The sequence below is a fragment of the Coturnix japonica genome, chromosome 2, assembly GCF_054131305.1.
Source record: "Coturnix japonica strain WE chromosome 2, WE-NBRP24, whole genome shotgun sequence".
Classification (NCBI taxonomy): Eukaryota; Metazoa; Chordata; class Aves; order Galliformes; family Phasianidae; genus Coturnix; species Coturnix japonica.
This window is the reverse complement of record NC_140664.1, coordinates 11,760,609-11,773,235: the sequence shown is the minus strand read 5'-3', so window position 1 is coordinate 11,773,235 and position 12,627 is coordinate 11,760,609. Positions and strand designations below refer to the sequence as shown.

The 12,627-nt window shown below is 40.9% G+C and overlaps 1 protein-coding gene across 1 annotated transcript in view; it reads right to left on the bottom strand.

Moving 5' to 3' along the window:
- Positions 1-12,627, bottom strand: part of SNTB1 (syntrophin beta 1) — a 108,068-nt gene that overhangs the window by 52,156 nt on the left and 43,285 nt on the right. Inside the window, exon 2 of the mRNA XM_015856228.3 lies at positions 6,255-6,471. Within this exon, the coding sequence (XP_015711714.2) occupies positions 6,255-6,471 (217 nt within the window). The remainder of the gene's footprint in view (positions 1-6,254; positions 6,472-12,627) is intronic.

Sequence of the window (12,627 nt, the reverse complement as noted above, 5' to 3'; positions counted from 1 at the left end):
GGTTAGGGCAAAAACCCAGGTATGGCTTGATCCCGAATCCACTACCCTCCGTGAGCAAGGATGCAAAGGGCTTCACAGTGGTAGATCATCTTTTTGTAACAGCTCATGGTGACAGCTCAGGTTAAGTGTGGTTTAAGCATTAGGGGACGCTTGGACACAGTTTCACCCTGATTATTGCTGTTTACTCTCCTCTGGATTTGAATTAGATCCTTTCAAGTTCTTTTACTTTAATGTTGCATTGTTGATTTCTTCCCCAGCTTAACGATAATCTAAACATAAAATAGACATGGCCCACTAAGAAAAAACAAAAAACAAAACAGTAACAAAAATTCCTGACATAAATCAGGACCTGGACTCTCACAGGCTCAATGACTTCTTCAATGACTTTACTGATATTCAACAGCAAAACACACCGGTACCAATAACAATAATTAAGTGTTATATGTCTTTCATACAAGGATCTCAAAAAGCACACAAGAAATCTGCAAATTGAGTGTTCTTTCCATTTCACAGAGATTTTGTCTAAAGCCAGAGAGCAGCTCAGTTAACAGTACAAACAGCTACACCTACGTTCTGTGCAGCGTGGGGGGGGAGTTTTTTAGCTGGTAACATACCCATTGTAGTAACTGTACCTTTGCTCTGTCCTCTAGAAATATGAGCCATCATTTAGGGCAGTGAAGCTATGAAGGGTCTGGAGCAAATGTCTCATGAGGTGTGACTGAGGGAACTCATCTCCAGTCTGGAGATGAGGAGGCTCAGTGATCACCTTATTGCTGCCTACAACTGCCTGAAAGGAGGTTGTGGCAGGGTGAAATCAGTCTCTTCTTCCAGGATGAGAGGTAGTGGCCTTAGCCAGTGTTCAGGTTGGATATTAGTAGAAAATTCTCACAAAGAGTAATGAGGCACTGGAACGGGCTGCTCAGGGATGTGGTAGAGTCACAATCTCTAGAGCTGTTCAAGAAACATGGAGATGTGGTACTGAGGGACATGGTTTAGTGGGCAATATTCATGGTACATGGAGAGATGGGCTAGGTAATCTTAGATCTCTTTTCCAACCTCAGTGATCCTATGATTCTTTTTGCTTTATTTTACTTATCTAAAACACAAAGTAACATCAATAACCTGGTGTAGGGAACCTGCTTTGTCAGGGGGGTTAGACTCGATGATCTCTGGAGGTCCCTTCCAACCCCTACAATTCTGTGATTTGGTGTGATTCTGTAATAGGAAAAGGACTCAAATTTCCTAACTCAAGGCCAATCCTGCTAAGCATGTATAAACGGAACGCTTCTTCAGCCCTGGGTCCATTGCTCAGCACCCACCTGTGCTTCTGTCAACAACCAGCACACTCTTATGTAGCATCAGCTGCCCCTCACTGAGCACAGTGAAGTACCTCCTTAAGAGAGGAAGAGACAGAAAGCAAAGCAAGATAAATGGGAATTACACTCCACAAGAGCAGCCATAACTCAATCTGTATGTGTGGTTGCTCCTCCCTGCACCACTACTCTCCACCACTCACTCAGCTGCTACGTGACTCAGGGCATCCCTTCCCTCATGAGCAGGAAAAAAGCCACTTGCTGCAATGTTTCATGCCTAAATCACACTGCTCCTCAAGGAGAAGGCAGCCTTCACTTTGCATACCAGTGGCTGCACGTGTCTGGCAACATCACAGCGTGGCCATGGTTTCTACTCAGGAAGCTGGAGGAGTGAGACACGAGCCACCACATGTCAAGGCTATTTTGCACTGACCAACTCCTGTGTCCCTCCTGTGTGGTTGCACTTAAATTACACAGGCAGGATCTTGAAGAGCTGCAGAAACCAAAAACCTCAAGGTCTTGTAATTCTTTCCTGTGAGCCCTCCAAAGTGTAAGAGTTGTGTTTTACATCAACAGCGAGACTGGTCGTGCTGGAAACATGATGGGTCCTAAACCTTACACACTCACCTTTCACAGAGCTGTACTGAACAGGCATGGAATTCTTACTTGTATTCCAGACACCACACATATAAATGACCATTCAGCCTCACAGCTAAAAATGCACTAGGAAAACACTCAGTAAATTCCTTTTTAGACAGTTCTGTTCTAGAACTGTGCCACAGCTCCCTGACTTAAAGATGCTTCTATTTTTATTTCATTTTCGCATTCTTTTGCTTATGTTTGGAATCCACTCAAGTTCTTTTGGTCCTAAGGTTGGTTTTGAAAATGTATTAAATCTGGTTGAAATTAAGCCTTTATTTTTAAGAAAGTTTCACCTTTTGTTTTCATTCCTTACTACAATAGAAGTAAATACATCCAAATTAACCAGTTTGTTCTACATTTAAGATTTTGACATTTCACTTCAGAATCACACGCAGGGATATTTCTGTTCTTGTTTACATAACTTCTTCATGAGTGTCGCACGAGTTACAATTCACACAGAATGGTTTGGGTTGGAAGGGACCTTTTAAGATCACTGAGTTCCAACTCCCTGCTTATAGGCAGGGACACCTCCCTCTAAACCACAACCCTATCCAGCCTGGCCTTGAATGCCTCCAGGGAGGGGGCATCCACAGCCTCCCTGGTCAACCTGTTCCAGGGTCTCACCACCCTTAAAGTAAAGAATTTCTTCCTAATATCTAGCCTATATCTACCCTCTTCCAGTTTAAAGCCATTTCCTCTTGTTCTGTTGCTACCTGCCCTTATTAAAAGTCCCTTCCCAGCTTTCCTGTAGGTCCCCTTCAGGTTCTGGAAGGCCACTATAAGGTCTCCTCAGAGCCTTCTTCAGGCTGAAGATCCCTATCTCTGTAAGGCTATTCTCACAAGGGAGGTGCTCCAGCCCTCTGATCATCTTTGCGGCCCACCTCTGGGCTCCAACAGCTCCATGTCCTTCTTGTGCTGGGGGCTCTAGAACTCAGTATTCCAGATGGGGTCATTTTCAGTCTCACCGACTCTGTCGCTGTTCACTACTAATAAGTTATTAAACAATGTTAAGAACTTTTTTTTTTTTTTTAAGTACAAAAGGAACCAATTTGAAGAGCACTATTTTTGTAGTAAATCTTACAAACAGTTTAGTGAATCAATACTTATTAATAAAAAAACAAAACAAAACAAACAAACAAACAAACAAACAAAAACAACCAAAAAACCACCCTATTTTAATCAAAGCAATGAAGCAACTTAAGTCTCCATCTGCATTTGCAGAAACCGGATCCCAGTTTACTTCACCTTCCTATTCCTTACTGTTACTCCTACTGTTCCTTACAATTATCACCAGAAGTTGATGAAAAGCTTTCTGTACCACAGTAAGATTTACTGCTTATTGGTATTAATAGCTGTGACCATTCCCACATGCCCCCTCAATGGGGGGGATGCTTCCCTGTGTGTCCTGACATTAACCATCAGTGCTGCCACCAAGAACACTCACTAGTGACAACACAGGCAAACAACAGACATAAGTGGTAATTGTGTTAACCTTATTTATTCCAGACTAAAATATAACAACAGCTCCTGTGTCTAGATGAGACTGACATAGATGTAAATAAAATGCTCTGCGTGTTTTTTACTGTTGCCATGTTTGTACTGTCCAAAATTTCCTACACGCGCAGGCTTGTTGCTGGTTTGTATTACATGAGATTTTCTTCTTGATACCTTACAGCTGTTTTAATCAGCTAACAGGGAAAACAATCCCTTATCTCAGTGAAGGCTGAACTTGCAGGCAGGTTGGGCAAAGTAGACTTCCGAGAACCACTGGCTCCAAAGGCACCAAATCTCACTTCTGTGCTGAAACAAGCTCACCAAACTATTAGAGGATAGATAAAAAATAAGTAATTTCTCAGCTGACTCTGATCTAAAAGGAGAAGCAGAAATCCAATGCAAGGCCACCGGCTCTGCTGGGAAAGCCAGAAGTTTAACTTCCTCCATGCCTGCTAAACCCATGTTTCAGCACAACTTTCAAAGAAGTGAAGGTGATTCAGTGTTAACAAACAGGCATTTTCTCCTGGATCCTTTAAAATAGGTACCATCTCGTGTTGAAAGTCAAACCAGCTAAGCTTGCTCTCACCACACTGCTGTGACCAGTGCTGAAGAAACATCTGCAATGGACACCTCATGCTAACTACATCCACACTTAGTCTTGGCAATACCTGAAAATAAGTTCAGATGTAGTTCAAAGGAGACCTTTTATGGTCAGCATATGCTTTGGCAGCATGTCAGTGCTGCTCTTCTAAAGTTGCACCGCAAAGTGACACCGTCAGTTATAAGATCTATATGTGTCAGGTCACTCAGTTATGAAACAGAAGTGTCATAAGCATGTAAGGACACGGTTTGGTCCCTGCTGTGAACAAAGATCCAATTATTCTTGTGGGATCGGATTACTATCTTGGGATAGATTTCAGTGGGAAAGGCTCATTGCATTATAATAGCATTTCCACTGAGAAATACCAGTGCCAGTATTTAGAGTTGTTTAAAAACTGAAATGAGCAAAGACACAAGTGTGTGAGACTCTACTACTGCATTGCAGCTACCATGATTCTGAAGTACCGTGTGCTTAGATGGAAAAATCCAACTTACACTGCCCATTGTGTCGGAATACTGTAAAAATCAGAAGTCACTCTTTCCACAGGAAATGAGAGCAGCACAAAGTGAAAACCGTGACAGTAAGCAGTGTGACTCTCCCACGCATTACTTCCTGGTTACACCTAATAATGTACACTTGTAGCACACCCCAAAGAAGTCAGCACCATCACAGAAGTACTATCAGCAGCAAGAGTTTGCCTCTCTGAATCAGTTCTCCTATCTTTTACATGAAGCTGAGGACCAAGAGTGATAGAAGTTGAGAATTGCAACTCTCTCAACTGTAGTTGAGAATTGCAACTACAGACAAACAGAAAGATGCTGAAAGTTTCACGTCAACATGTGTAAAGCATCACGACATTGTGCTGATTCAAATGACAAGACCTGCCTGCTTTTTTACAACACATTCAATGCACAGAGAACTACAAACTCCCAGACTAGCAATACAGCTGTCAAACCCTGACATCTTAAACTGTACAGATTTATGTGAATAAAGCTGCTCTTATCAACAATCATCTTGATACAAAATTGAGCAAGACTGGTAGAAGTAATTGCTGTTTTGTAACTGTACTTTTGTAGCAGTACCCAGCTGGTGAGATGAAGAGCAGCAGCAAAGCAAAGCTACACTAAATAAGAAAGCTGGAGGTTTTTGCAAAGGGAAAAGCAAAAACCTTAAGAAGGTCCAACAAATACAAATATATATATATATATATATATAGAAATAAAATTACATGGATACTTATAAAGTTTCTGAACGGCAGAAGAGAATAGAGGGGAACCCATCGCCTGGAACCCTGCAAATGAAAATGTACTTTTTGCTCATGCCTATACATAACTGCTGAGAACCAAAAGCATTCCACACTGCTTCTTGATAAGCAAGCAGACAAGAAAAACAAAAAGGCCATTATGTGAATGGAAGAATCAGTCTGTATTATAGATTTGACTGGTCCCTTTTCTATCACAGCGTGCAGCTGTTCCACATATGTTATAAATAAGGGTTAGTAAGCTCATCCTATTTTTAACATTATGAAAAAAAACCAAGAAGTCACAGAAATTCCACATTAATGTCCTGTAAGTGGAACTTTTCTCCTATTCTTGACTTGAATACCCAGAACTGAATGGATAAAACAGCCTGTTCTTAAAATAATATTCATTAAAAAAAAAAAAAAAAAAAAACACCAAAAAGAAAATGTAATTTACTGGGATTAGACTAAACCAGCTCAGAATATGCAGACATTCATCAGGACAAGAACAAAAACCTGTGATTCTATTTCTAACAAAAACACTGAATTACTGTTCTCAAGAGTTTTTCTAGCACAACCCAAAAGCTGACATGTGTGTCCTTAAACAGAGCTGTGCACTCAACCCAGCACCACTCAACTCAGTCACAAGGATGTTCTGTTCTCAGATCAGTGCCCTCTTGCTCCTCACTGCAAGGGTGAGAGCCCATCACCAGCTCTTGCACCCCAGCCCCTCAGATGGAGAGGCCAATGGCTATTTAATGCAAATCCCCAGCCCCACTCAAAACCTGGGTGGTGCAGGTTTTGCACCCTTGGCGACATGCAAGGTCAGGCTTGATGGGGCTCTGAGCAACCTGATCTTGCTGTAGTTGTCCCTATTCGCTGCAGGGGAGTTGGATGAGATGGCCCTTAAGAACCCTTTCCAATTCAAATGATTTTATGATTCTACAATAAAACCCCTGCTCACCTGTTTTCAGGGTCTGACACTGTCATGTTGCGTGTCACATAGCACATCTTGAGTGGTATTGTCTTCTTGTCCCTGTGGATGGAGAGCGAAAGCTGTGACAGTGGGTCAGCAGACACACATCCCAGGCGGGGAGATTCTGGAGGAGGTGTCTCCCATCCAATCTCTGAAACTGGAGAGCCCTTCTTCACATAGGGTGTTGCTTCTCTCATGTATTTCACTATTTAGAAAAGAAGAAGAGGAGAAAAAGAGAAGAATGAATGGATGTTCAGTAGTTCCATTTATTGGTAATTCTTTGAACTGGCACTAACTCTCATCACTGTTTAATATTTTTATGCTGGCCACTCTATTTCATGGTGTGACAGCCATGTGTGGCTATCCTGAACATGGCCTGTTTTCCACATTGCTGCTGCCACTGATGAAATGCACCACACACCACGTCACTGTGCTACATCCACCGTCTTGACCCCATAAATGTTCAGCAAGTGTCAATGTGTGTCATTTTTTCCACATAGCAGAATTCAGTTCCACACCTTTGCTTCATACACAATTCCATGTTAGACACCAATTGATCAGACTGTCCCTCTGCTGTCATCTGTCACACAACAAGAACATGTAACAGAATATCGGTGCAAAGCTTCCACCTCTGCTGCCGTATCACCAACATCTGTCTCTGACATTGTGGGCCAACATAATAAAAGAGGAGGCATTACTTTTGGAGCAGCCTTCGTATGCCCAGCATCACAGCGCTGAAAGCTATGCAAATACAAAAGGTTGAGACTTGGTTACAGCCTTTCTGTCTCAGCACAGTACAATGAGCAAAACAGGAGGAAAGAACAGAATAGGACAAAAAAGAACATAAGGATCCATGGAGCATAAAGCCTGGAGTGCCATCTGACCTCTGCTCAGCAGGCTCTGAACTCCCATGGAGCAATTTTTAGGTACAGAAGTGGTGAGCTGGATGAGCTACAGGGAAGTTTCTAAGAAGAACATTCAATGAAGGAACAGTGTATCTATTATTCACTTATCTAAAATGCTCCAGTGATATCCTAGTGCTGGGAACTCACATCTCACTCCTGGTTTATGCCTGTCAGCATCCTATCACTGATCTCAAGAGCTACTTCTGCTTGCTGGGAAGCAGTTTCAGCTGATTTACTTGTATGTACATGTCTGGAGTAAACAAAAATCAATTCAACTATTAGCCTTCTCTTGGGAAATAAAATTGAGTTCAAGCTTTTTGTGATAATCATGGTGCCAGATCAGATCTTTTCTCAGCCTCTTTCAACATATATAGTAGCAAATATATATACATTGAATATAGTAATCCCAAACAATCTTACTTGTACTGTATGCAGAAATTAATTCTCAGTGGGGATCTGCCCTTCTCCACAAACCCAATGGAGATCCTCCAAGGAGGGACCTCACCTTCAGGCACCTTGTATAAATGAACACGTCCCACCAGCACAAATGTGGCTGCCTAACTGGCTCCTGTCACTCAATGATGCCGCTCAAACAGTGACGGGATGATCTGGAAGGGCAGGAGTAATGCAAACTTATTTGGTGATGTTATTCAAATGCCAAGAGAGAGGTTTTCAAGGAAATAGTGCAGGTCATTGTGTCAGCTTTGTTGAAGAGGCCAAGAATGATTTAATAACAAAAAGATGGGAAAATTACAAAAGGGCATTATGTTGAAGGAGGAAAGCAGATGGAACTGTTTGATGCTTGAAATGAAAGCAATGGAAATACTCAGAATGGAGAACAAGAGTGGCCATCTAAGTCCCAAGATAAGTGCTCACAACTGAGAATTCTATAAACAACTTCTTCTTCAAAGGTGTTGATAACGGGTAGTTTTTGTCTGTGCTGTACAGATTTGGCATCTCATTTGGGGTGTACTTTGGGAATCTCAGAGACTGAACACATTTGGATTTGGTGAATCTCTTCTTGTTTCCTCTGAATTAATGTGACTATTTGGAAAGTGGGAAAGCTAAAGTTCTAAGAATGTTCTTTTGCTAACAAAACTTTGTTTCCTTTAAAATAAGGGATTATCAATTAACCACTTGAAAAAAGCAATCCGATATGCTTTTGAACTCATCTACAGAGACATGCCAACAAATAAGCCACTAAATAAAGGTTTGGGTCACAACAGTGTAACTATTTCCTATGTGCTATTCTCATCCTCTTTCAGCTGCAGTTCTATGCATTAGACCTGAGCATCTTTTAATTAAGGAAAGAAAAGAGAGGCAAGGGAAGGAAGGAAGCTGAAGTGAAAAATCTGGCTCTAATCCTAAGCTATAAGCGGGAACACAAAATGTGAATTTAATTCCCAAGATGCAGGAACAGAAAAGAGTCATTGCTCCCATGTGCCAAGAAACTGAGTTTCCATGCGATACAGCGGTGAATTCGTGGCAGGCAGCTGCACTATTTCAGGAGCTCCTGTATAAGAGGAAATGTGAGCAGGAGGAGAGAGCAAAGTGTAATCCTTGTTCCACAAACCAAGTCCCAAATACAGCAAAAGCCAGGAAGACTACCTGGAGGAAAAGAGCATTATGAAGGCTCCTGCTAAGTTCTGAGCTCCTTGACATCTTGCTTCTGCTGACTTTCAACAAGAGATGGATACTCAGCCCCAGAAACTTACATGACTACAGATCCACTAATATATGGGCAAAACACACTGTTGAACACCATCTTGCTATGAAATTCTACAGTATAACTAAAAAAATTAAGTGAATGTATGTTTCCTGTCTAAAAGAAAAATGATTTTTGTGTATTTCTACTACTTACTTCCCAATACCCACCAAATAAAAGGACAGATTCATTGCTGAATTGTATAGTTTTACTGAACAGGATTTAAGGCTCCTGCATTTTCAAATCTGTTTCATTTTTTAAAAGCCTCCACACAGATACAGGTAAATGTACAAATAGAATGTAGAGACAGAACAGGTAGTGGAGCTTAAACCAATTAGAATTGTTTTGTTTTTTTATTACTTAAATTTCAGAGCCATTGTTTTCCATTTGGTTCGTCAATGTCCATAATTGTATGCCAACAACTAAGGTCCAGTTTATTACTTCAGGTAAAACGTTGAGATGATTCACACATTTTATCAGCAAATATTTCCTATTTACCTCTAAACTCTGGACAAAAATCCTGCAGAACACTCTGTTTATACCACTGCACCAGAAATCCTACTACACCTGGAAATTTATGGTGATTCCATAGGTCTACATTCTGCAGACTATCAATTAACCAGTTCCTAATCCAGCCAGTAGAAAACAAGTTGATAACAGTACGTACTGGTATATTCCTGTTCCTCACTGCACTGTCTGAGAATCTTGAATGCAGCAGTGTTAATGTGCAACTGGTGTCACACCATCAAGTTTTTAAACTATTAAAAATATAATACAGACTATTAGACTTTAAAGTAATAACGCTGATAATGTTCAGTTTTCAGACCATTACACTCAAGCACCAGATTTCCCTCTGGGTATAGCAGCATTAGTCCAGGTACTGACTGAAATAGCAAGCAGCTATACAGAACACTATAGTTCTCATACTTCTTAAAACTGCCAGTGATGCTACCTAAGAGAATAAAAACTCAAAACATTAAATAAAATGAAATAAGGCATGCAATTGAACAGTAACTCCAAGTTATGCATGACTTTGATTGTACACATGCCTAAAGGATATGCATGGATATATTTATAAGAAGAACACAATTATTAAATATATACTTGTATAAAAATGTCACATTCCTTAAGACCATCAAAACACATCCTGCAAAGACAGAAAATTGCAGAGACTGAAAAAAAAATTGAATGCTTTCATTATTGCAACTCAATTTACTGATAGACTGCAATTTCAGTAAAGAGTTCTCTAAATTCATCCGTTTGATGCCGTACCTCAACCTCAGAGATCCTTATATCCAGTACTAATTAATGATCCGTGCCCTTTTGGTACACCACAAATTAGAAACTGCGGTCAAGCAATTAGAATTCCAATCTCCGGAGCTCCCCTCCCCATAACGAGAAGAGAAGCGGAAGTGGCAGTTGAATGAATTAATCCACTGATACACATTGAATACTTCACATTTATTTTTCCATCTGAGAGACAGGCAATGCAGCTTCCAAAAAAGCACTTCATTTATATGCAGTTCTGCCAAGTCCCCAGTCTCCACAATTAATCCTTTGTTACTCTTCACAGATGACTTTCTTTTTTCTTTTCTTCTTGAGAGAAAGAAGCAGGCTTTTAATGAGAGAAATACTACACACAGATTTGGTCAGGTTCTTGGCCAAACGGTTCTGAGGAACTGAGACTTTTCTGACATACTGAAACTGTTTCCCAGGAGGGAAAATAAAGACTGCTGAAGAGAAGCCAGTACTGCAGAGCAAAGCTCTTTCATTACTACAGGAATGAGCACAAGAAGTGTACATTTACAATATGAAAGTAAGGGAAACAACATGCCTGAATCTGCTCAAATAAAGATGATCCAGGATGTCTTCTTTGCAGGGAAAAAGCATTGTCTTCTCTTAATAGATTCATTCTCTCCTAAGTAAGCAATCAGAGACAGCTACCAACATTAACTAGAAAATATCACACAGAAGCCTCTTTAAGCTAGTTCCACATTACTGATACCTACATCCAGAGCACATAGGTTTTCTAAATCTCCCATAAATCCAAATTCATCTGCTCTGAAAGTGGGCATAGAGAAGGGGAGCTGGCCAAGTCCTTCACCATACTTAGAAGTATCAAGATTGCATTCAGGAATCAGTTAAGAAGTTACTCAAGCCCGCGATACTGAATGTGATCAGATCAATTGCTTCTATGAACTTATTCAGTATAAAGGGGCTGTTTGACTCTCCAGTGCTTAAGTGAGTGCACCAGGACATCTGCAAGTCCGTGTTCACAAGTCAGAGAGATCCAAAAATGCTAAAGTGACACTGTAAAAAGAAGAAGAAAAAATAGGCGATGGCAAACCTAGAAGAAACCACTGCAGGAATGTGGGCTTTGGAAGGGTAGGTTGGATAGGCAACGCAATCCTTCAGCACAGTAGTGCCATTTTGCTTATATTAAACGTTAAAACATGGGAATTGTGGTGTAATAGGCTTGGTAAGGAACAACACACTATACCCCAAATGGTTTCAGAGTTGGTTATAATTGAAAGAAAAAGATTTGCCAAAAATTCACAAGCTGTGACCAAACTATGCCAGTCTAAATGTAACCACTGCACACTCCTGTCAACTGAATCAAGATTCACAGAGATAAAGGTCTACTGTATTAAAATCAATTTAGTACCATTATTTCCAAACTTACCTATAAATTAGTTACAACAAACACCTTGTGAGAATACAGATCCACTTTACATTTCAGCCATTTCTCACCCTTTGGTGAGATGAAGTTGAATGCACCACTTTCTGCTGGTTTAAAATTAATTCAATTGAATTTGGCAGATGTTGCTTCACTCCTTAAAGAAGTAGGTTTGACTCAGGACTCGGGAGAAGGACAGACACATCTTTAGACAGAATTCACCAGAAGGAAAGGCATTAGCAATTGGTGCCAAAAGGCTGCTGGTAAGTGACCTTCAATTTCAACCTTCCAGTGGGCTTCAAATGGGATGGTTGAAAACAACTGTATTTGTTTTAAGCAGGCAGCAGTAAGCTTCATAACACCCTTCCATCCCCAAAATGAAGTCATTTCTTGTTTGAAGCACTTTGCAGTCTGCAGCTCTATGTAGTTAAGAGAGCGCTGTCAGTTACGTAAGGAGACACTTGGTCCAAATAGCAGGACAATGTGTCCAGGCCCCCATCTAATTGCTCTTTACACAGATGTGACAGCGTTAAGCCTCTGTTGTTATAAGTAGAAAATCCAGTGCTATCCTTAACTTCCTGTGAAAAGTAGCAGCACTAAATGATAAGCAGAATATGCATTTCCTATCTATTTACAGTATCACAGAGACAAAATAAAAGTAAATGGTGTGACAAGGCTCTGCCAAGGTACATGGTAAGGTGAGAAAACAGACTGCTCTCACGATTGCAAAGGAACAGTCTGTAAAACCTCACGGTTTTCATGACCTGAACAGGGCACAGGAACCAGTCTGCAAACAGCAGCACTACAGTATCCACAGCAGATCACCAAAAGCTCATATTTTGCTACCAAAGCTGTCATAGAAGTCAAGAAGCTGTAGGAGCAAACGCAGCAGCAAGTCTTGGCTGGGCAGCCCCTTGGTATGCCTTCTCCGTCCTACCAGAACCAGGGACTTCTCTTTTTCTTTGCAGTGGTAGAGCTGGAGATTACATTCCCAGGCCCTCACATGCATCTGCGTCACACTGAAAGAAGAGTCTTCCGTGAGCCATTCTTCTTCTCTTTCATTTTGTGTACGCT